Consider the following 21,107-nt stretch of genomic DNA (forward strand, 5'->3'; position numbering starts at 1 on the left):
CCAGACTGATTCCCGGGATGGCAGGACTGACATATGAGGAGAGACTGGATCGACTGGGCCTGTATTCACTGGAGTTTAGAAGGATGAGAGGGGATCTCAAAGAAACATATAAAATTCTGACGGGACTGGACAGGTTAGATGCTGGAAGAATGTTCCCGATGTTGGGGAAGTCCAGAACCAGGGAACACAGTCTAAGGATAAGGGGTAAGCCATTTAGGACTGAAATAAGGAGAAACTTCTTCACTCAGAGTGTTGTTAACCTGTGGCATTCCCTGCCGCAGAGAGTTGTTGATGCTAGTTCATTGGTTATATTCAAGAGGGAGTTCGACATGGCCCTTACGGCTAAAGGGATCAAGGGGTATGGAGAGAAAGCAGATATAAGGGGTACAAGGGGGCTGAATGATCAGCCATGATCTTATTGAATGGTGGTGCAGGCTCGAGGGGTCGAATTCTATGTTCCTATCCACCGTTGTAAAGCATACATGTGCGTTGTTTCATATTCAGCTGCTCAACACTTCATGATATGACTTGTGTGGCAAATGAGTAAACTGCTTTCTCTCTCTTTTTTTTGTTCCCTTCCCCACTGCCATACACGGCGCTCCTGCTTAGTTTGAGGCTCCTGGGCCTCTGCAGGATGAAGGAAGCCTATTGGACTTGGACTTTGATCCTCTGAAGCCAGAGTCCAGTGCAGTAGTGAGAGCCACTTCGCCAGTCTCTCAGGTTTGTTCAAGCTCGGCCTTTTTTTCCGGTTAGTGATTGAACCGTTCATGGCATCGCAAATTCTATTGGTCTAAAGGGGTCGAAATTCGGTTGGTAGTGCCGCCCGTCTGAGGGGGGGGGGCGAGGTTGCTACCGGGCAGCCAAGGGCTTACCGTCGGCGGGGAGCAGATTCCCGATCTCCAGAGAAATTTGGTTGGGCGGTGGGAGCTGCGCTAAGACCCACGTGGTGACGTCATCAAGCGTGCAACCCCCCCCCCCCCCCCCCCCCGAACATGGTGCCACGGCTGCGATATTTGGTAGGTTCGCTGGCTTCACCGGCGAGCGCTCGTACCAACTGGGAATAGCTGTCGGCACATCGGGGATCCCTGGGGCGGGATCGTCCAGCAATCAAGGTAAGTTGTCATCTTTAATATTTTTAGGATTTGTGTAGTATCATCATCATCATCATAGGCAGTCCCTCAAAACGAGGATGACTTGCTTCCACGCCAAAAAGGGATGGGTTTGCAGGTATTTCAATGAAGGACCTAATATTCCAGGTCCCGACCTACATCCTGAAGGGTGGAAGATGCCTGTACGTGGGGTGACCGTTGCACACCAGCCACCACACGGGGCTTGACAGAGCTAGGTCTTGGTCCAGTGGCAAGGATTACCCAAGACTAACTGGAGACCTGCTCTGCTGCACGGGCATAGTGCGCGCACATATCGCAGTGTGGGCTGGCCCGTGCTGCCCCTGGGCCCTCGCCTCTCCTGGGCCCCGAACTCTCACCTCTCCTGGGCTCCGACCTGAGAATGACAACAATTAATGGCACCAGTGGGGACGTGTGGGTGGGTGGGTGAGTCAGGAAAGTTTTCGGAAACTTTTTTTTTTCTCTCAGTTTTGTTTCAAATCACATGCCGGCAGCCTACCCGGTCGGCCTCCTGAGCTCCCGTTCTGCTGGCGCCCGAGGAACAGTGTGCAACGTCACTTTTAGCGCTGCTCTCTCGTCTTTGGGAAAAACTGAAGTTGGATGTTTGAGGCGGGCGATTACCGCCTGGCGGTAAAATCACTGTTCAGGCAGTGTCGCCACCTCAAAAACGGCAGTACCGAATTTCGACCCCCCCCCCCGGCCAGGTGTTGATTGCTGGTCGAACCGAGCTGTCGCCCCCTGCTGCGAGATGTCTGTTGGGCCTCTCGGAGGGGAATCGATAACCAAAACCGGCTGGTTGCTCAGAAAATGCCACGCCTTGAAAATTTAGCCTCTTTTTTTTTTTTCTTTTGTTTTGGCGAGGTGGGCCAACAGCTTCATTCATTTATTGCTCATCCCTAGTTGCCCCAAGAAGGTAATGGTGGGGTTTGTCCTTGAACTGCTGCGGTCATTGTGGTGATGGTGCTCCCACAATGGTGTCGGGAGTATTGAATTCCCTGGATATTGACCCAGCGACCATTGCAGTTTACAGTTGCGATCCGGTCACCCACCGAACTGGCCTCGGTGATTGAAGAGCATTCTCGAATCACAGTTTGCAGCTTCCAGTTGCCTGAAGTTTTTAAAAAAAAAACTACACCAAAGGGCAATATGGTAAATTGACTGCAGCTGATTGCAGTTGCTACATGTATAATCTTTTTAATAACGGGTGGTGTGCACAGTTCTAAAATGTTTGCAGGGATGACATTTTGCCAATTCTAAGTTGAGCAGTCTGATTGTTTGCTGTCCCACCGACTCTTGACTGCACTCGGTCAGGATGTGAAGGAGACGTTTTGAATGTCATTTACACTAGGTCCTACCTCAACTCCAAAGAAGGGGTGCCAGATTTTTCCTCTTAGCCACCCCCCCCCCCCCCCCCCACACACACATTGTTCTCTGTGCTCTTCATTGTACCGCCTCTGGTTGTTCCCCACTTGTGGCTGAAGGCAGACATGCATTGTGCAGCAAAATGCTGTTCCTAGTTTCCCATTGGAATCGGAATGGGGCGGGGCAGCATTGTGGAAGTCAATGGACCTCTGTTCTCTTCCTTCGACACCCCCCCCCCCCCCAAACTCCCCAACCAAACCACGAGTGAGTGGGGCAGGGGGAAGCCTGTCTGGCCTTTGCTCAGCTCTTGAGATCATAAAACTTAGCGGAATGGGGGCGTGAAGCCTGCCTTGTGCACTGGTGCTCCAACGCACCCCCCATCCCCCTGCCCCAGTGTGCTCCCTCCAAGCTCCCTTCTCTTCCCCAGTCTGCCCACCAGTCGACGAACGCACTGCCCGTCCACTTGGGCAGCTCCGGGCTCCGTGATTCCTCCCCCGTTTCTTCCTCTGACCCACTGTTCAAATCCGAAGTGGGCAGCTGTGAAGTGCCGAAAAGCCCACGCTGGGACACCAAGGTTCCTCTCTCTGGCTCTCCTCTGGTTAGTAACCAACAATTTGTGGCACCTACGTTTGTTAAGCTGCTGCTCATTGGACCAAGCTTTATGGTGTTCTCCAGCTGGAATCGTACAGTGCAGAAGGGGCCCATTGGACCTTTGCCGGCTCTTTGAATCACAGAATAGTCGAGCACAGAGGGAGGCCATTCGGCCCATCGAGTCTGCACTGCCTCTCTCACAGAGCAGTCCAGTTAGTCCCGCTCCCCTGCTCTTTCCCCATAGCCCTGCACAATTTGTTCCCCCTTCCAACTACTTGGGGGGAAAAAAAATGTAAAGGGGATCGGGACTAAGTAGATATCTCTGAGCCAGCACTGGTGCGGTGGGCAAAATGGCCTCCTTCTGTGCTGTAAAATTCAATGGTCGTTGTGCTCTCGATCCACTGGTACATATTTTTGATCCTGACCAGGCACTCTCAGCTATCCCCTGCAGTTCTGAATTTTATTGAACTGTCATTAACTTGGGTGTTAATGTTTTCCTTGAAGTATTCCTCCAATGGGGAGATGGAAATTAATATAGTCTTGCTGTAAGGTGTAACTAACGCCTGCTCAATTTAAATGTTTTATGTATTTTATTCAACATGCTAGTCTTTACCTTGGGATTTGTGGGAGGTAAGCGACATAGATCATTATTTTAAAACACATCTAACTGTCAGCATGTGCAATAAGTCTCGCCTGTGTTGCTGTCTATCCGGTTGCTGTCTGCACCCCTTTACTGTCCGTACAGCTCCTTCATAAATGCATTGCTTTGAGCAGCAGGCAGCAGAATCTGAGCTTCGATGGAGCAGTTCGGCGCTCTTCCTACTCTCTCGCATGCTCCTGTCCATTGTTCCCGTCTAAAATCACTTCATCCCTCCTGTATCCAGCCTCGGACACTCTGCAGCTTGCTCACTGCCGCTTTTGCTTTGAAGCCGAGTCTATCATGTGTTACCTCTGTCTGTGTCCATCCTGTCCGTATCTTTTTGTACCTCAAATGTTGGCTTCTTCACTTCTCAATTTGCAGCGTGGCTCTCGTCTCGAGTTTTCGGCCCATCGTGTCCACGCCGGCCGACCAAGAGCTGCCCAGCCTCATCCCACTTTCCAGCTCTTGGTCCGTAGCCCTGTAGGTTACGGCATTTCAAGTGCATATTCAAGTACTTTTTAAATGTGGGGAGGGCTTCTGCCTCTACCACCCTTTCAGGCAGCGAGTTCCAGACCCCCACCACCCTCTGGATGAAAGAATTTCCGCTCATATCTCCTCCAAACCTCCTCCCAATTACTCTAAATCTATGCCTCCTGACCCCTCTGCTAAAGGAAATAGATATTTTCTATCTAGGCTCCTCATAATGTTATATGCCTCAATAAGGTCTCCCCTCGGCCTCCTCTGTTCCAGAGAAAACAAACCCAGCATCTCCAATCTTTCCTCATTTGAGAATTAATCCTTGTTTAGAATTCAAAAACACAGTTCTTTTTTTTTTTTGTTCCAGTATTTGTGCGATCAAATCGGGGAAGGCCTTTCTTTTTTAAGATGTGAGGTGAATTCTTTGTTAACCAACTGATGAGAGTCCTGGCTCTGCGACTCAGGACAGTCCCTTTAGTGTCAGGTCCTCCAGATTTTTTTCTTTGTTGGCAAGCCACTTGCAAACTGTGGAGCCCCATGGGCTACGGTGATTCTTTAATATCCCCGCATGGGTAAGGGGCATTCACCTTGTCACAGGATTTAGATTTAAAAAAAAAACAAATTCCAGACTGAGTTTAAGATGGCCCCTTGGAGTTTCTGTGGACCGCCTGGGCACTTGTTAAAATGTGGCTTCACGCTATGCTGGAGTTATACTGCACCTAGTGTGCAACCCGAGTGATGAGACTTCGGCAGTTGAGTCAGGTTGGATTCCCATTGGTTGACTGGGGCCAACTTGGAATCGGTCTGAACAGATGCGTCATCACCTTTTTGAAGCTGTCATCTACATTTAGACAGGATTTGTGTAGTTCTTAACTCCCTTCCCTCTCATCGAAGGCATTTTTTTTTTTTTTTTCATGTGATGTGGGCATCGCTGGAAAGGTTAGCATTTATTGCCCATCCCTAATTGCCCTGGAGAAGGTGGTGGTGAGCCACCGCCTTGAACCGCTGCAGTCCGTGTGGTGAAGGTGCTCCCACAGTGCTGTTGGGGAGGGAGTTCCAGGAGTTTGACCCAGCGACGATGAAGGAACGATGATATGTTTTCAAGTCAGGATGGTGTGTGACTTGGAGGTGAACGTGCAGGTGATGATGTTCCCATGCGCCTGCTGCCCTTGTCCTTCTAGGTGGTAGAGGTCGCGGGTTTGGGAGGTGCTGTCGAAGAAGCCTTGGTGAGTTGCTGCAGTGCACCTTGTAGATGGTACACACTGCAGCCACGGTGTGCCGGTGGTGGAGGGAGTGAATGTTTAACTGGGTGGATGGTGTGCCAGTCAAGCAGGCTGCTTTGCCCTGGATGGTGTTGAGCCTCTTGAGTGTTGTTGGAGCTGCACTCATCCAGGCAAGTGGTGAGTATTCCATCACACTCCTGACTTGTGCCTCGTAGATGGTGGAAAGGCTTTGGGGAGTCAGGACGTGAGACACTCACCACAGAATACCCAGCCTCTGCCCTGCTCTTGTTGCGGATGGCAGAGGTTTGGTTGTAAATTTGTTGCATTGTTTAACTGTGAAGATACAATGGAATTTCTTACCAATAGAAGCCGGAAAGGAGACGCGTGCGCGCACACGCACCTGGAATTGCTTTGATTGACATGTTGAATCCTGTGGCGACAGAGATTAGTGCTGTACTTTGCGTGCTCTCTTCCTACTGTTCCAAGGTCCAGTAATGTCTTCCGCGACCATGTTGGGTGAGCCACTTTGGTAATTAGTGAACCATTGGGTGGGACACCTTGATGAGAAGACATTCCACCTCTGTGGAAAAATGGGATTTTTTGTTGCTGAGAGTAACCCTCTGGGGGAGATTGGTGTGTCGCCCTGAAGGAATCTATAATCCATTTCTGCCCTGCAGGAGGAGAGTTTGAGAAACATTTTTTATTCATTTACGGGATGTGGCCGTCGCTGGCAAGGCCAGCATTTATTGCCCATCCTTAATTGCCCTTGAGAAGGTGGTGGTGAGCAGCCATCTTGAACCACTGCAGTCCGTGAGGTGAAGGTACTCCTACAGTGCTGTTAGGGAGGGAGTGCCAGGACTTTGACCCAGCGACGATGAAGGACCGGCGATATATTTACAAGTCAAGATGGCGTGTGACGTGGAGGGGAACTTGGAGGTGGCGGTGATCCTATCTGCCTGCTGCCCTGGTCCTTCTAGGTGGTAGAGGTCACGGGTTTTGGAGGTGCTGGTGAAGAAGCCTTGGCGAGTTGCTGCAGTGCATCTTGTAGATGGTACACACTGCAGCCACGGTGCGCCGGTGGTGGAGGGAGTGAATGTTTTAAGGTGGTAGATGGGGTGCATATCCAGCTTTGTCCTGTCTGGTGTCGAGCTTCTTGAGTATTGTTGGAGCTGCACTCATCCAGGCAAGTATTCCATCACACTTCTCATGGGGTTAATCATGATCAGTGTCACTCAACAGGAATATGCATCTCTTAATTAAAGGGTGCGCTTCTTTTTCACTGAAGTGGGAGCTATGCATTTGAAGAGTGCTTTCTCCACCCTCACCCCCACCCCTATAGTTCATGAAGAACTCTAAAGTAGCAGGACCTTATTGTATTTCCCAGAAAGTGTTTTACTTTGACTGTGGACAGGGGTTCAGCAAGGGCCAAATGTGGTGTCTGCAAAACTCCCAGCTCAGGTATCAGGCAGCGTACAAATCATCTTGGAAAGACAAAATTGGTTACTTGATGTTTATTTCAGCGATCTTTTGACCTTCTATAAACCACTTACTACAACTGTAGCGATAACAACTGCTCTTCTTCCATTCCATTCTGGTTGTGTGGGTCTCTTCACTCCATGCCTGTCATTTTTGTTTACTATGCTTCTCTTTTTCTCTCGTTTCCTCACTGTGTTGTGCAGCCTGAAAAGAGTGCCTCTAGCAGCATGTCTATGGACCACTCTCCAAGTCTGGCTATGGGGGATGGTCTTGCTGAGAGCAGTTTTGCAGTGGATTGGTCAGTTCAGCCCAACCTGCTCGAGAAGAATATAAGTGCATCTGTCGCTGCTGAAGTAAGTGCCATTTATTGGCTGTGTAATTCAAAAGATGTTTACAATTCCAACAGCACAAGAAATAGGAGCAGGAGTAGGCCATTGGGCCCCTCGAGCCTGCTCCACCATTTGAGAAGACCATGGCTGATCTGATCATGGACTCGGCTCCACTTCCCTACCCACTCCCCATAACCCCTTATCCCCTTATCGTTTAAGAAACTGTCTATTTCTGTCTTAAATTTATTCAATGACCCAGCCTCCACAGCTCTCTGAGGCAGTGAATTCCACAGATTTACAACCCTCTGAGAAGAAATTTCTCCTCATCTCAGTTTTAAGATCATACCCTCTAGTTCTAGTCTCCCCCATCAGTGGAAACATCCTCTCTGCAGCCACCTTGTCAAGCCCCCTCATAATGTTACACGTTTCGATAAGATCACCTCTCATTCTTCTGAATTGCAATGAGTAGAGGCCCAACCTCCTCAACCTTTCCTCATGTCAACCCCCTCATCCCCGGAATCAACCGAGTGAACCTTCTCTGAACTGCCTCCAAAGCAAGTATATCCTTTCGTAAATTTGGAAACCAAAATTGTACGCAGTATTCCAGGTGCGGCCTCACCAATACCCTGTATAACTGTAGCAAGACTTCCCTGCTTTTATACTCCATCCTCTTTGCAATAAAGGCCAAGATTCCATTGGCCTTCGTGATCACTTGCTGTACCTGCATACTATCCTTTTGTTTTTCATGAATAAGTACCCCCAGGTCCCGCTGTACTGCAGAACTTTGCAATCTCTCTCCATTTAAATAATAACTTGCTCTTTGATTCTTTTCTGCCAAAGTGCATGACCTCACACTTTCCAACATTATACTCCATCTGCCAAATTTTTGCCCATTCACTTAGCCTGTCTATGTCCTTTTGCAGATTTTTTGTGTCCTCCTCACACATTGCTTTTCCTCCCATCTTTGTATCGTCAGCAAACTTGGCTACGTTACACTCAGTCCCTTCTTCCAAGTCGTTAATATAGATTGTAAATAGTTGGGGTCCCAGGACTGATCCCTGCGGCATCCCAGTAATTGCCAACCAGAGAATGAACCCTTTAACCTGACTCTCGCTTCTCTGTTTGTTTGTTAGTTAGCCAATCCTCTATCCATGCTAATATATTACCCCCAAACCTGTGAACTTTTATCTTGTGCAGTAACCTTTTATGGTGGTACCTTGTCAAATGCCTTCTGGAAGTCCAAATACACCACATCCACTGGTTCCCTTTTATCCACCCTGTTTGTTACATCCTCAAAGAATTCCAAAAAATTTGTCAAACATGACTTCCCCTTCACAAATCCATGCTGACTCTGCCTGACTGAATTTTGCTTTTCCAAATGTCCTGCTACTGTTATTTTAATAATGGACTCCAACATTTTCCCAACCACAGATGATAACTGGTCTATAGTTTCCTGCTTTTTGTCTGCCTCCTTTTTTAAATAGGGACGTCACATTTGCAGATTTCCAATCTGCTGGGACCTCTCCAGAATCCAGGAAATTTTGGTAAATTACAACCAATGCATCCACAATCCCTGCCGCTACTTCTCAAGACCCGAGGATGTAAGCCATCAGGTCCAGAGGATTTTATCCGCCTTTAGTTACATTATCTTACGGCGTACCACCTCCTTAGTGATTGTGACCTCCCCCACTATAGCCCCTTGACTATCCCCTGTTGGAATATTGTTAGTGTCCTCTACCATAAAGACTGATACAAAATATTTGTTCAGAGTTTCTGCCATCTCCATGTTCCCCATTACTAATTCCCCAGTCTTGTCCTCTAAGGGGCCAACATTTACTTTAACCACACTTTCTTTTTAAATACCTATAGAAACTTTTGCTATCTGTTTTTATATTTTGTGCTTGTTTACTTTCATAGTCTCTCTTCCCTTTTCTAATCATTTTTTTAGTCATTCTTTGCTGGCTTTTAAAAGCTTCCCAGTCTTCTGTCCTCCCACTAGTTTTGGCCACTTTTTATGCCCTTGTTTTTAATTGGATAACACCCTTTATTTCTTTAGTTAGCCACAGATGCTATCTTTTCTCTTACGCCCTTTCCTCCTCACTGGAATATAGTTTTCCTGAGTTGTCAAATATCTCCTTAAATGTACACCACTGTTCAGCAACCGCCCTACACTTTAATCTATTTTCCCAGTCCACTTCTGCCCTCATACCTTCATAGTCTCCTTTATTTAAGCTGCTTAATCTGGTTAGAGATCCAACTTTCTCACCCTCCATCTGAATTTGAAATTCAATCATGCTATAACCACTCATTCCAAGGGGATCCTTTACTAGGAGATTGTTTATTAATCCTGTCTCATTATACAGGACCAGATCTAAGATAGTATTGACTCCCTTATCGTTCATAAATCTATCGATCTCCACCTTAAATAGATTGAATTGACCCAGCCTCCACAGCTCTTTTGGATAGAGAATTCCAAAGATTCATGACCTTCAGAGAAGAAATTGCTCCTCATTTCAGTTTTAAATGAGCAACCCCTTATTCTGAAACTAAGCCCCCCCCCCCTCAGAATCTTATATGTTTCAATAAGATCACCTCTCATTCTTCTAAACTCCAATGAGTGTCGGCCAACCTGCTCAGCTTTTGCTCATAAGATGATCCCTTCATCTCTGGAATCAACCCGGTGAACACCATGGGCGTTGACTTGCGGCAATTAGACGCACTGAGTTTATTTCGGGTGGGTGTAAGCGTGCTAATGCGACTGAGGGCCGAGCTGTGGTTGCCACCTCTGGTTGGCCGTATTCCTGGAGGTTTCATCATGTGACCGCCTGCCTGCAACAGGTCAACCGGCCTTTTTTTCCACTTGCAGTATTTGTATAACTAAACCAAAAGTGTTCAAAGGAAATAAAAATAGCCTCGAGGTTGTTTGTTTCTCCTGGGTTTTGCTGGCAGCGGTGCACGAGAGATTAAGCTTCAATTCCTGGAGACTCCAGGACAATCCTGGAGGGTTGGCAACCCTTGGCTGAGCAACATATTGAGGCAGACATGAGAGTAAGACTTCCTGCTACTGAAGCAAAATGTGCTCAATATCATCACCTCGGCGTTTGCACTCGTTCCAACGGCAATATCGAGGCTTTCACAAGGCAGAGTTGGATATAATTCCAAAGGCAGATGGCAATCAAGTCTACTAGATGGACTTGGTGCAAAACATTTGGTGACCAATTCAAAGAGAGAGAAATCGGTTGTCTTTTTCTTTTTCATTCTCCCCCTCTCCACTGCCCACCCCAAAAAAAATACTTTTCTCGAGCAGTCCACATTAGGAAAGGGAATGCAGGTGCAACGTCCCGAATCCGGAACTCCGCAAACCAGAATTGTTCTAAAACCGGACGTTTTGTGCATAACTGGTGGGAGTCGCCTGGAATTATCGTCCAGATATTTTAAGGTAAAACCCAAAACCTGGCACAGATTCGGTCGAGGATTACAGATTTCAGACGATTGATTTCCTTGTCTCAAATCTGGAAAAACACAAAAACCGGAATGAGGATTCCGGATTTTGGACGTTGTACCTGTAAATGGATTGGAAAGGGTGTAACGAAGAGCTCCAAGACCGACCCCCATGTGCAAATGGAATGCTGCATGAGAGAACGTATATTAAATCCTTTAGATAAGTTAGACTAGAATATTGCTTCAAAGTGAGTCAGGCTGGAAGTATCAAAAGACCCAAGTTTAAGTGAATAATATATTTAGAACACATTATAAACATCCTCCTTGAGAAATGTATTACCATACCTTTTTTTTTTAAAAGCAGGTTCAAAATGCAGTTGTATCGACTTGAGTTATGATTCTGAGCCAAATTACCTTTCCTAGCCCTTGACTGTTCCTGTGAGTGGCTTCATTTCAGTCCCTTCTCTCAGCAAACCAGTCCTGATTGTGTCCCCTGGTGGGGATCAGAACTTGTGTGCCGTTCCCTGGTGCCATGTATCCGTGCATGAGCGAGCTGCATCAGCTGTCATTTCGACTTTCTCAAACCTGCAGGGGGATCGCTGCGAGGAAAAGCCTGTGGCCTTACATGGTCCCCCTCCATCACAAACCCGCCCACCAGGACAAACGGTTCTTTATCCTTAACTGCTCCCACCAAAAAATGCGGGGGAGGAGGAGGGAAGCAGATTCTCATGGGTGCATAAAATATGAGCATTTTTTTTTTTCTTTGATGCAGAATGTTTTTGGTAGGACCTGATGCCCATCTTTACTGAAGAATGGTGGATTATTTATCTGAGGTGGGTGGGGGAGACCAAAATACTTGCGATTTAAAAAAACAAACAAATCTGAAATAGAAAATGTTGAACACAGAACAGGTTGATTAATATCTGGAAGAGATTTTAATATGAGTGTTTAAACTTGAGGGGTTTTTGAGAAGAGTCGATTTAGAGGTGAGGTGAAAAGGCTGTTTCTGCTGACTGGAGCGTTGGTAATAAGAAGACAACAACAACTTATATTTATATAGCACCTTTAACGTAGTGGAACGTCCCAATTAAAGTAATGTGACACCGAGCCACGCGAGGAGAAATTAGCGCAGGTGACCAAGGCGCTCCTTAAAATCTAAAGTTGACCCATTACAAAATTCAAGGTTTTACAGAGCGTCTTGAAGGAAGAAAGCGAGGCAGAACGATGTAGGCAGTGAGTTCCAGAGCTGGGGGCCTTGGCAACAGAAGACACGGCCACCGATGGTTGAGCGATTATAATTGGGGATATTTGAGGGGAGAGATTTGAGCTAATTGGATACGGGGGGATGAGAATTTTTTTTTTTTTACTCAGAGTTGTGATCTGGAACGTGCTACCTGAAAGGGTGGTGGAAGCAGATTCAATAGTAACGTGCGAATTGGATAGACACTTGAAAAGGAAAAATTTGTAGGGCTATGGGTAAAGAGCAGGGGGGTGCGACAAATTGGGACAGTTCTTTCAAAGCTGGTAGTTAAATGGCCTCCTTTAGATTTTTAGAATCTGAAATCAGTGTTTAAAAATGAGAAAGGTGACTGCTTTGGGTGAGAACCACCTTCAGAACTGGCTGCAATTGATGCTGACCTGTCTTTCTCTTCCGAATACCAATGACTCTGCTGTGCATTTCCAGTCTTTCTTCATCCGTCTTTTGGATGAGACATTAAACCGAGGCCCCGTCTGCTCTCAGGTGGACGTAAAAGATCCCACGGCACTTATTCGAAGGAGAACAGGAGAGTTCTTCCCGGTGTCCTGGCCAATATTTATCCCTCAATCAACATAACAAAAACAGATTATCTGGGTCATTACCACATTGCTGTTTGTGGGAGCTTGCTGTGCGCAAGTTGGCTGCCGCGTTTCCCACATTACGACAGTGACTACACTCCAAAAATACTTCATTGACTGTAAAGCGCTTTGAGATGTCCAGTGGTCGTGAAAGACGCTATATAAATGCAAGACTTTCTTTATAACAATGTCCTATGTTTGAAACATCGAAACATAGAAAATAGGTGCAGGAGTAGACCCTTCGAGCCTGCACCACCATTCAATATGCTCATGGCTGATCATGCATTTCAGTACCCCATTCCTGCTTTCTCTCCATACCCCTTGATCCCTTTATCCGTGAGGGCCACATTTAACTCCGTTTTGAATGTATTTAACGAACTGGTCCCAAAAACTTTGTGGTAGAGAATTCCACAGGTTCACAACACTCTTGAGTGAAGAAGTTTCTCCTCACCTCAGTCCTAAATGGCTTACCCCTTATCCTTAGACTGTGACCCCTGGTTCTGGACTTCCCCAACATCGGGAACATTCTTCCTGCATCTAACCTGTCCAATCTGGTCAGAATTTTATATGTTTCTATGAGATCCCCTCTCATTCTTCTAAATTCCAGTGACTATAAGCCTAGTCGATCCAGTCTTCATATGTCAGTCCTGTCATCCCGGGAATCAGTCTGGTGAACATTCGCTGCACTCCCTCAGTAGCAAGAATGTCCTTCCTCAGATTAGGAGACCAAAACTGAACACAATATTCCAGGTGAGGCCTCACCAAGGCCCTGTACAACTGCAGTAAGACCTCCCTGCTCCTATGCTCTAATCCTCTCGCTATAAAGGCCAACATGCCAATTGCTTTCTTCACAGCCTGCTGCACCTGCATGCCAACTTTCAATGACTGATGTACCATGACACCCAGGTCTCGTTGCATCACCCCCTTTACCAATCTGTCACCATTCAGATAATAATCAGCCCTCCTGTTTTTACCACCAAAGTGGATAACCTCACATGTATCCACATTATACTGCATCTGCCAAGTATTTGCCCACTCATGTAACCTGTCCAAGTAACCCTGCAGCCTCTTGGCATCCTCCTCACAGCTCACACTGCCACCCAGCTTAGTGTCGTCTGCAAACTTGGAGATATTACATTCAATTCCTTCGTCTAAATCATTAATGTATATTGTAAATAGCTGGGGTCCCAGCACTGAACCTTGCGGTACCCCACTAGTCACTGCCTGCCATTCTGAAAAGGACCCGTTTATTCCTACTCTCTGTTTCCTGTCTGCCAACCAGTTCTCTATCCACGTCAGTACATTACCCCCCAATACCATGTGCTTTAATTTTGCACACTAATCTCTTATGTGGGGGACCTTGTCAAAAACCTTTTGAAAGTCTAAATACACCACATCCACTGACTCCCCCTTGTCCACTCTACTAGTTACATCCTCAAAAAATTCTAGAAGATTTGACAAGCATGATTTCCCTTTCATAAATCCATGCTGACTTGGACTGAACCTGTCGCTGCTTTCCAAATGCGCTGCTATTTCATCTTTAATAATTGGTTCCAACATTTTTCCCACTACTGATGTCCAGCTGACCGGTCTATAATTCCCTGTTTTCTCTCTCCTTTTTTAAAAAATAAGGTTACATTAGCTACCCTCCAGTCCATAGGAACTGATCCAGAGTCTATAGAATGTTGGAAAATGACCACCAATTCATCCACTATTTCTAGAGCCATTTCCTTAAGTACTCTGGGATGCAGACGATCAGGCCCTGGGGATTTATCGGCCTTCAATCCCATCAATTTCCCCAACACAATTTGCTGACTAGTAAGGGTTTCCTTTAGTTCCTTCTTCTCGCTAGACTCTCGTTTCCGGAAGGTTATTTGTGCCTTCCTTAGAGAAGACAGAACCAAAGTATTTATTCAATTGTTCTGCCATTTCTTTGTTCCCCATTATAAATTCACCTGTTTCTGACTCTTCACTAATCTTTTTCTCTTTACATATCTGTAGAAGCTTTTGCAGTCAGTTTTTATGTTCCCTGCAAGCTTACTCTCACTTGAAGGTGCAACCTGTGTGTTGAATTTTGTAATGGATCAACTTTAGATTTTTCCACATCATTTGAAAGCATTTTCCAATGCCCATTATCAAGAGAATGCATTCTTCCTCCCACCCCAAAACCTACATCAGTTAGTAGCAATCTCTCGCTTCCGAGGCACAGGATTATAGTCCAAGTTCTATTGCAGGACTTGTGCCACTGTGCAGTATTCCTGTCGGACTGAGGCGTTGTCCTCCGAATAACCTACAATGCTAATTCCCTTTCTGCTGTTCCAATAATTGAGATGGACATCGAGATTCTCGGCATCACTTGAAGAGCAGGATTTCTCTTGGTGCATTGACCAAATATATCAACCAGTATCGCCAAAGGAAAAAAAAAAGACAAGTTTAGTTCGCTCGCCTTGTTTTGTGGAATTTTTCCTGCGCACAAAATGTTTCCTACAGTTGCTGCCCTTCAAACTAATTCATTATATGTGAAGTGCTGAAATGCTTCTAACATAACATAAGAAATAGGAGCAGGAGTAGGACATTTGGCCCCTCGAGCCTACTCCACCATTTAATAAGATCATGGCTGATCCGATCATGGATGGACTCAGCTCCACTTCCCTGCCCGCTCCCCGTAACCCTTTATTCCCTGATCGCTCAAAAATCTGTTTACCTCCACCTTAAATATATTCAATGACCCAGCCTCCACAGCTCTCTGCCGCAGAGAATTCCACAGATTTACAACCCTCATCTCCGTTTTAAATGGGCAGCCCCGTATTCTGAGACTATGTCCCCTAGTTTTAGTTTCCCCTATGAGTGAAAACATCCTCTCTGCATCCACCTTGTCGAACCCTCTTATTATCTTATGAGTGACCTGACGTACTGTATAAAAGCAAGTCTCTCTTGTGCATTTGTGAGAAAACATTGCAAGAGAGGACGAGCCCAGCAGAGTATTGCTACAGCTGGGATATTTGAGTAATGTGGGCAAAGTGCTTCACGTAGGATGTGCACTTACTGTTAATGTGGGTAGTGGCCTCCCAACAGCAACCGTTCCCTTTACATTTACATTGCTTTTTACACCTCCGCTTGTACTGCTGGATCTATTTTTGGTGATCACTTTCATAAGGCTAACTGATGTCCCTTCCACAACGCTACCTGGTGTTGAACTGAGCTATACGGTCCAAACAGCAAATCTTGGGTTGGTAAGGGTGCTCCAATTATCCTGGGCCACCAAGAAAGGAAAATTGGCCGAGTTTTTTGGCATGACTGGTCACAATCCAGTGTGACATCTGCTGGAATGTCGTCTTAGGCAGTCCCCCTGGAGTCGAGGATGACTTGCTTCCACACTACAATAAGTTCTAAGGTGACTGATGAGACCAATGCGGGACCTACAGTCTCAGTCACAGCTGGGGCAGACGGTGGCTGGAGGGACGGGTGGGTGGGGAGCTTTGATTGCCGTGGGCTCCTTCTGTTTGTACTTGGCTTCTGCGTGCTCCCGGCGAAGAGACTCGGTGTTCGGTGCCTTCTCGGATACTTCTCCACTTCGAGCGGTCTTGGGCCAGGAATCCCTAAGAGTCAATGGGGATGTTACATTTTTTTTTCCAAGGAGGCTTTGAGGGTGTCCTTGAAGCGTTTTCTCTGCCCTCCTGGGGCTCGCCATGCCGTGACATAGCTCGAAGTAGAGCGCTTGTTTCGGGAGTCTAGCATCGGGCATGCGGACAATGTGGCTCGCCCACCGGGGGCTGATCGAGCGTGGTCAATACCTCGATGCTAGGGATGTTGGCCTGAGTGACAACGCTGATGTTGGTGCGCCTATCCTGCCAATGAATTTACAGGATTTTGCGGAGGCAGCATTGGTGCTTCTCCAGTTCTTTGAGGTGCCTGCTGTACATAGTCCTTGTGTGGGTGGGTGGGGTGCTTGGGTTGTCGTACTCTCCTTCCGCTGTTTGTGCTTGGCTTCTGCGTGCTACCGACGAAGAGAATCGAAGTGTTCGGCGCCTTCTCGGATGCTTCTCCTCCACTTTGAGCGTATTGGGCCAGGGATTCCCAAGAGTCGGTGGGGATGTTACATTTTTTTCCAAGGAGGCTTTGAGGATGTCCTTGAAGCGTTTTCTCTGCCCTCCTGGGGCTCGCCTGCCGTGACATAGCTCGAAGTAGAGTGCTTGTTTCGGGAGTCTTGTTTCGGGCAACATGCACAACAAGGAAACTACTTCGCCGCCTGACTTCACGCCAACGCGCCTCCAACTTATATTTTCCATGAAACTTGCAGTCAATGGCACACAATATTTTCAGGCGTTAACTTGTTGGATGAGGGCAGTGGCAGGCCCTGGTGACGCCTTCCCCACTTCGCAACCTAGTAACTTTGTTGACTTATGAAGATAGGTTGAGTAGGTTGGGCCTATACACATTGGAGTTCAGAAGAATGAGAGGTGATCTTATTGAAACTTATAATGAGGGGGCTCAACAAGGTGGCTGCAGAGAGGACAGTTCCACTCGGGAAACTAAAACTAGGGGACATAGTCTCAGAATAAGAGGCCCGCCTATTTAAAACTGAGATGAGGAGGAATTTCTTCTCAGAGGGTTGTAAATCTATGGAATTCTCTGCTCCACAGAGTTGTGGAGGCTGGGTCATTGAATATATTTAAGGTGGAGATACAGATTTTTGAGCGATAAGGGAGTAAAGGGTTGTGGGGAGCGGGCAGGAAAATGGAGCTGAGTCCATGATCAGATGAGCCATGATCTTATTAAATGGCGGAGCAAGCTCGAGGGGCCAAACGGCCTACTCCTGCTCCTATTTCTTATGTTCTTATGACCTCCATGGTCTAGGCTGACGCAATGTCTAGCCACTTGTATACCTCCGTGATTTAAGGAGCTGAGGGGAGAAAGAGTTTTGAGATCCAAGCACGTGGATCTGAAGGATGTGGATGTCCACTCTTGGCTTGGCATTGCATGTTGGATGGTGAAAATTGTTTTAGTTTGAAGATGATGCTGAGATCTGTGTGTTTCCATGCTGACCTGCTATGCACCATCTTGTACCTTCCTCAGTTACTTCGTTGAATGTTTTCTGCCACTTGCTCTGCAGAGCCGTCTAGAGTCTGATGAGATCAGAGTCCTGAATTGAACACAGGAGACGTAGGCATAACATTTTATGCAGCCAGGGGAACTCTTTGCAGCTTATCTGTTGAACGGCATGTCTCCTCTCTCTCTCTCTCTCTCTCTCTTCTCCCCTCTCTCTCTCTCTGTCTCCGCTCTCTCTCTCTCTGTCTCCCCTCTCTCTCTCTCTCTCTCTCTCTCTCTCTCTCTCTCTCTCTCTGTCTCCTCTCTCTCTCTCTCTCTCTCCCCTCTCTATCTCTCTCTCTCTCTCCCCTCTCTCTCTCTCTCTCTCTCTCTCTCTCTGTCTCCCCTCTCTCTCTGTCTCCCCTCTCTCTCTGTCTCCCCTCTCTCTCTGTCTCCCCTCTCTCTCTGTCTCCCCTCTCTCTCTGTCTCCCCTCTCTCTCTCTCTCTCTCTCTCTCTGTCTCCTCTCTCTCTCTCTCTCTCTCTCTCTCTCTCTCTCTCTCTCTCTCTCTCTCTCTCTCCCTCCCTCTCTCTCTTCTCTCTCTCTCCCCTCTCTCTCTCTCTGTCTCCCCTCTCTCCCTCTGTCTCCCCTCTCTCCCTCTGTCTCCCCTCTCTCTCTCTCCCTCTGTCTCCCCTCTCTCCCTCTGTCTCCCCTCTCTCTCTCTCCCTCTGTCTCCCCTCTCTCTCTCTCTCTCTCTCTCTGTCTCCTCTCTCTCTCTCTCTCTCTCTCTCTCTCTCTCTCCCTCCTCTCTCTCTCTCTCTCTCTCTCTCTCTCTCCCCTCTCTCTCTCTCTGTCTCCCCTCTCTCCCTCTGTCTCCCCTCTCTCCCTCTGTCTCCCTCTCTCTCTCTCCCTCTGTCTCCCCTCTCTCCCTCTGTCTCCCCTCTCTCTCTCTCTCTCTCTGTCTCCAACCCTCAAACTGTTTAACCGTGAGAAACTGAAATTGAAGTTTTAAGTTAGCGATTTGTAGCATGTGCTCTATGCAGCCATCTTATGCTAGTTAACAGGTGGGGTTGACTGGGATTGTTATCTTTCACTGTTTATAAAATGTAGGAACATATGTCTGAATTGTGACCCATCATTCTCTGCTGAGATGTAAAGAACAATCTTTCCTTCATTTCTGCATTATATTTCTCTTAAAGGCCTCCTATCAGGTCACCTTAAGAAGATGAAAGGGTAGACAGAGATGTTTTCACTTGGGGAGGAGGGGGAGGATAAATATAGCAGTCATAAATCCAATATGTGGAACTCGCTACCACAGGGAGCAGTTGAGGGAAATAGTATCGATGCATTTAAGGGGAAGCTAGATAAACACATGAGGGAGAGAGGAATAGAAAGGTATGTTAATGAGGTGAAGAGGGTGGGAGGAGGTTTGTGTGGAGCATAAACACCGGCACGGACCCATTGGGCCGAATGGCCTGTTTCTTCGGTTATAAATACTGTGCAAAACGATCAAACAAACATCAGGAATAAGCTGTATGTGGGGAATAGCCGCCTGTTTGGAACACGTGGAGGTGGGTTTTCTTTACACAACGGATGTTTCTGAATTGCGATGTCCATAAAGCACACTCGCTGTAAGATATTTTAGATGGTGGAAGTGTGGAATGTGACTTGTGTGACCCTCGATGGTTAGGCCTCGTGCAGATAGACAAAGGATCACTAGGAAGTGTGAAAACTCTGCTCGATGAAAATGGTACTTACGAGGCTGCTCACAGTATTGACCTGAACCGGGCACAGAGTGTAGTTTTTGATGTGTTTTTTAAATTGAGAGGGTTCGTTCTTTTGCCTAAATTTGACACTCATTCTCTTGCAGGCAGTGGAACAAGGAAATGCCAACAGCGAAGAGAAAGGAGCTGAAGTCAGAGCTGGACCTGTTGCTGTAGGAGCCTGGGATTATTTTTAATCGGTCTAATATTGTGGGGGTGGATCCCGTGGTTCTTGAGGGCTCATTTTGTTTTACGCTGCACTTTGTAGCATTTGTAATCAGAACCAGAATCAGGTCAACAACCCCAGCATTGAAGCACAGACCACACTTGATCAGCTCCATTGGGCGAGCCACATAGTTCGCATGCCCGACACGAGACTCCCAATGCAAGTACTCTACTCGGAACTCCTTCATGGCAAATGAGCCAAAGGTGGGCAGAGGAAACGTTACAGGGACACCCTCAAAGCCTCCCTGATAAAGTGCAACATCCCCACCGACATCTGGGAGTCCTTGGCCAAAGACCACCCTAAGTGGAGGAAGTGCATTCGGGAGGGCGCTGAGCACCTCGAGTCTCATCGCCGAGAGCATGCAGAAAGCAAGCGGTGGCAGCAGAAAGAGCATGCGGCAAACCAGTCCCACCCACTCTTTCCCACAACGACTATCTGTCACCTGTGACGGGGATTGTGGTTCCCGTATTGGACTGTTCAGCCACCTAAGGACTCATTTTTAGAGTGGAGGCAAGTCTTCCTCGATTCCAAGGGGCTGCCTATGAATGAATGAATCAGAACCACCTTGTTTTCTCTGTGAATAAGGCGAATGTGGGGCCAGCTCGAAGAATAACTTTTTTTGGGGTGATCGGCCTGCCAGCCATTTCATTTGATCATCCTTATAGCCTTGAGTTGACCCAAGATCTGATTAACAAGGGCCTGTGGAACATGACCACCAGTAATCTTATTGAAACGTACAAGATTATGAGGGGGCTTAGCGAGGTGGATGCAGAGAGGATGTTTCCACTGATGGGGGAGGTACTAGAACTAGAGGGCATAATCTTAGAATAAGGGGCTGCCCATTTAAAACTGAGATGAGGAGGAACTTCTTCTGAGGGTTGTAAATCTGGAATTCGCTGCCTCAGAGAGCTGTGGAAGCTGGGTCATTGAATAAATTTAAGACAGAAATAGACAGTTTCTTAATCGATAAGGAATAAGGGGTTATGGGGAGCAGGCAGGGAAGTGGAGCTGAGTCCATGATCAGATCAGCCATGATCGGACTGAATGGCGAAGCAGGCTCGAGGGGCCGTATGGCCTACTCCTGCTATTTCTTATGATCTTATGGCTGGAGATGCAGGCATCAGATCTGCGTTAGTCCATTGATGAATGGCAATATATATATGCTCAGTTAATCTGTAGTAGAAAGCAGAGGCCATAAAATACTGACCCAGATTTTACTTGTCTTGGTAGTCGTTCCTGAGGTTACATGGAATGGAGCACTGGTCAACTTCCTCCTTGAAGTTGCTGATGAAATTACCACAACTGCAAGTGAGGGGGACCGATGTGTTGGTCATAGCAAGGGAAAGAGAAGGTTCCTTTTGCCCTATCAGACGGAGAACGTTTCTGAAGGCTGGCTTTTGAGCATGATGATTCAAAGAACATAAGAAATAGGAGTAGGGCATACGGGCCCCTCGAACCTGCCCCGCCATTCAATAAGATCATGGCTGATCTTCGACCTCAACTCCACTTTCCTGCCTGATTTCCCCCCCCCCCCCCCCATATCCCTTGATTCTCCTAGAGTCCAAAAATCTAGCGATCTCAGCCTTGAA

At 47.1% G+C, this 21,107-nt stretch overlaps 1 protein-coding gene across 4 annotated transcripts in view; it reads left to right on the plus strand.

The window, feature by feature from the left end:
- The window catches only part of LOC139259678 (myc box-dependent-interacting protein 1-like), a 72,858-nt gene that overhangs the window by 34,154 nt on the left and 17,597 nt on the right, over nucleotides 1–21,107 (plus strand). Inside the window, exons 4-6 of one of the 4 annotated variants that reach the window (XM_070875240.1) lie at nucleotides 610–720; nucleotides 7,100–7,249; nucleotides 19,400–19,465. In XM_070875240.1, the coding sequence (XP_070731341.1) occupies nucleotides 610–720; nucleotides 7,100–7,249; nucleotides 19,400–19,465 (327 nt within the window). The remainder of the gene's footprint in view (nucleotides 1–609; nucleotides 721–7,099; nucleotides 7,250–19,399; nucleotides 19,466–21,107) is intronic. The other 3 variants (XM_070875241.1, XM_070875242.1, XM_070875243.1) reach the window with 3 other exon arrangements.

Source organism: Pristiophorus japonicus, chromosome 3, assembly GCF_044704955.1.
Source record: "Pristiophorus japonicus isolate sPriJap1 chromosome 3, sPriJap1.hap1, whole genome shotgun sequence".
Classification (NCBI taxonomy): Eukaryota; Metazoa; Chordata; class Chondrichthyes; family Pristiophoridae; genus Pristiophorus; species Pristiophorus japonicus.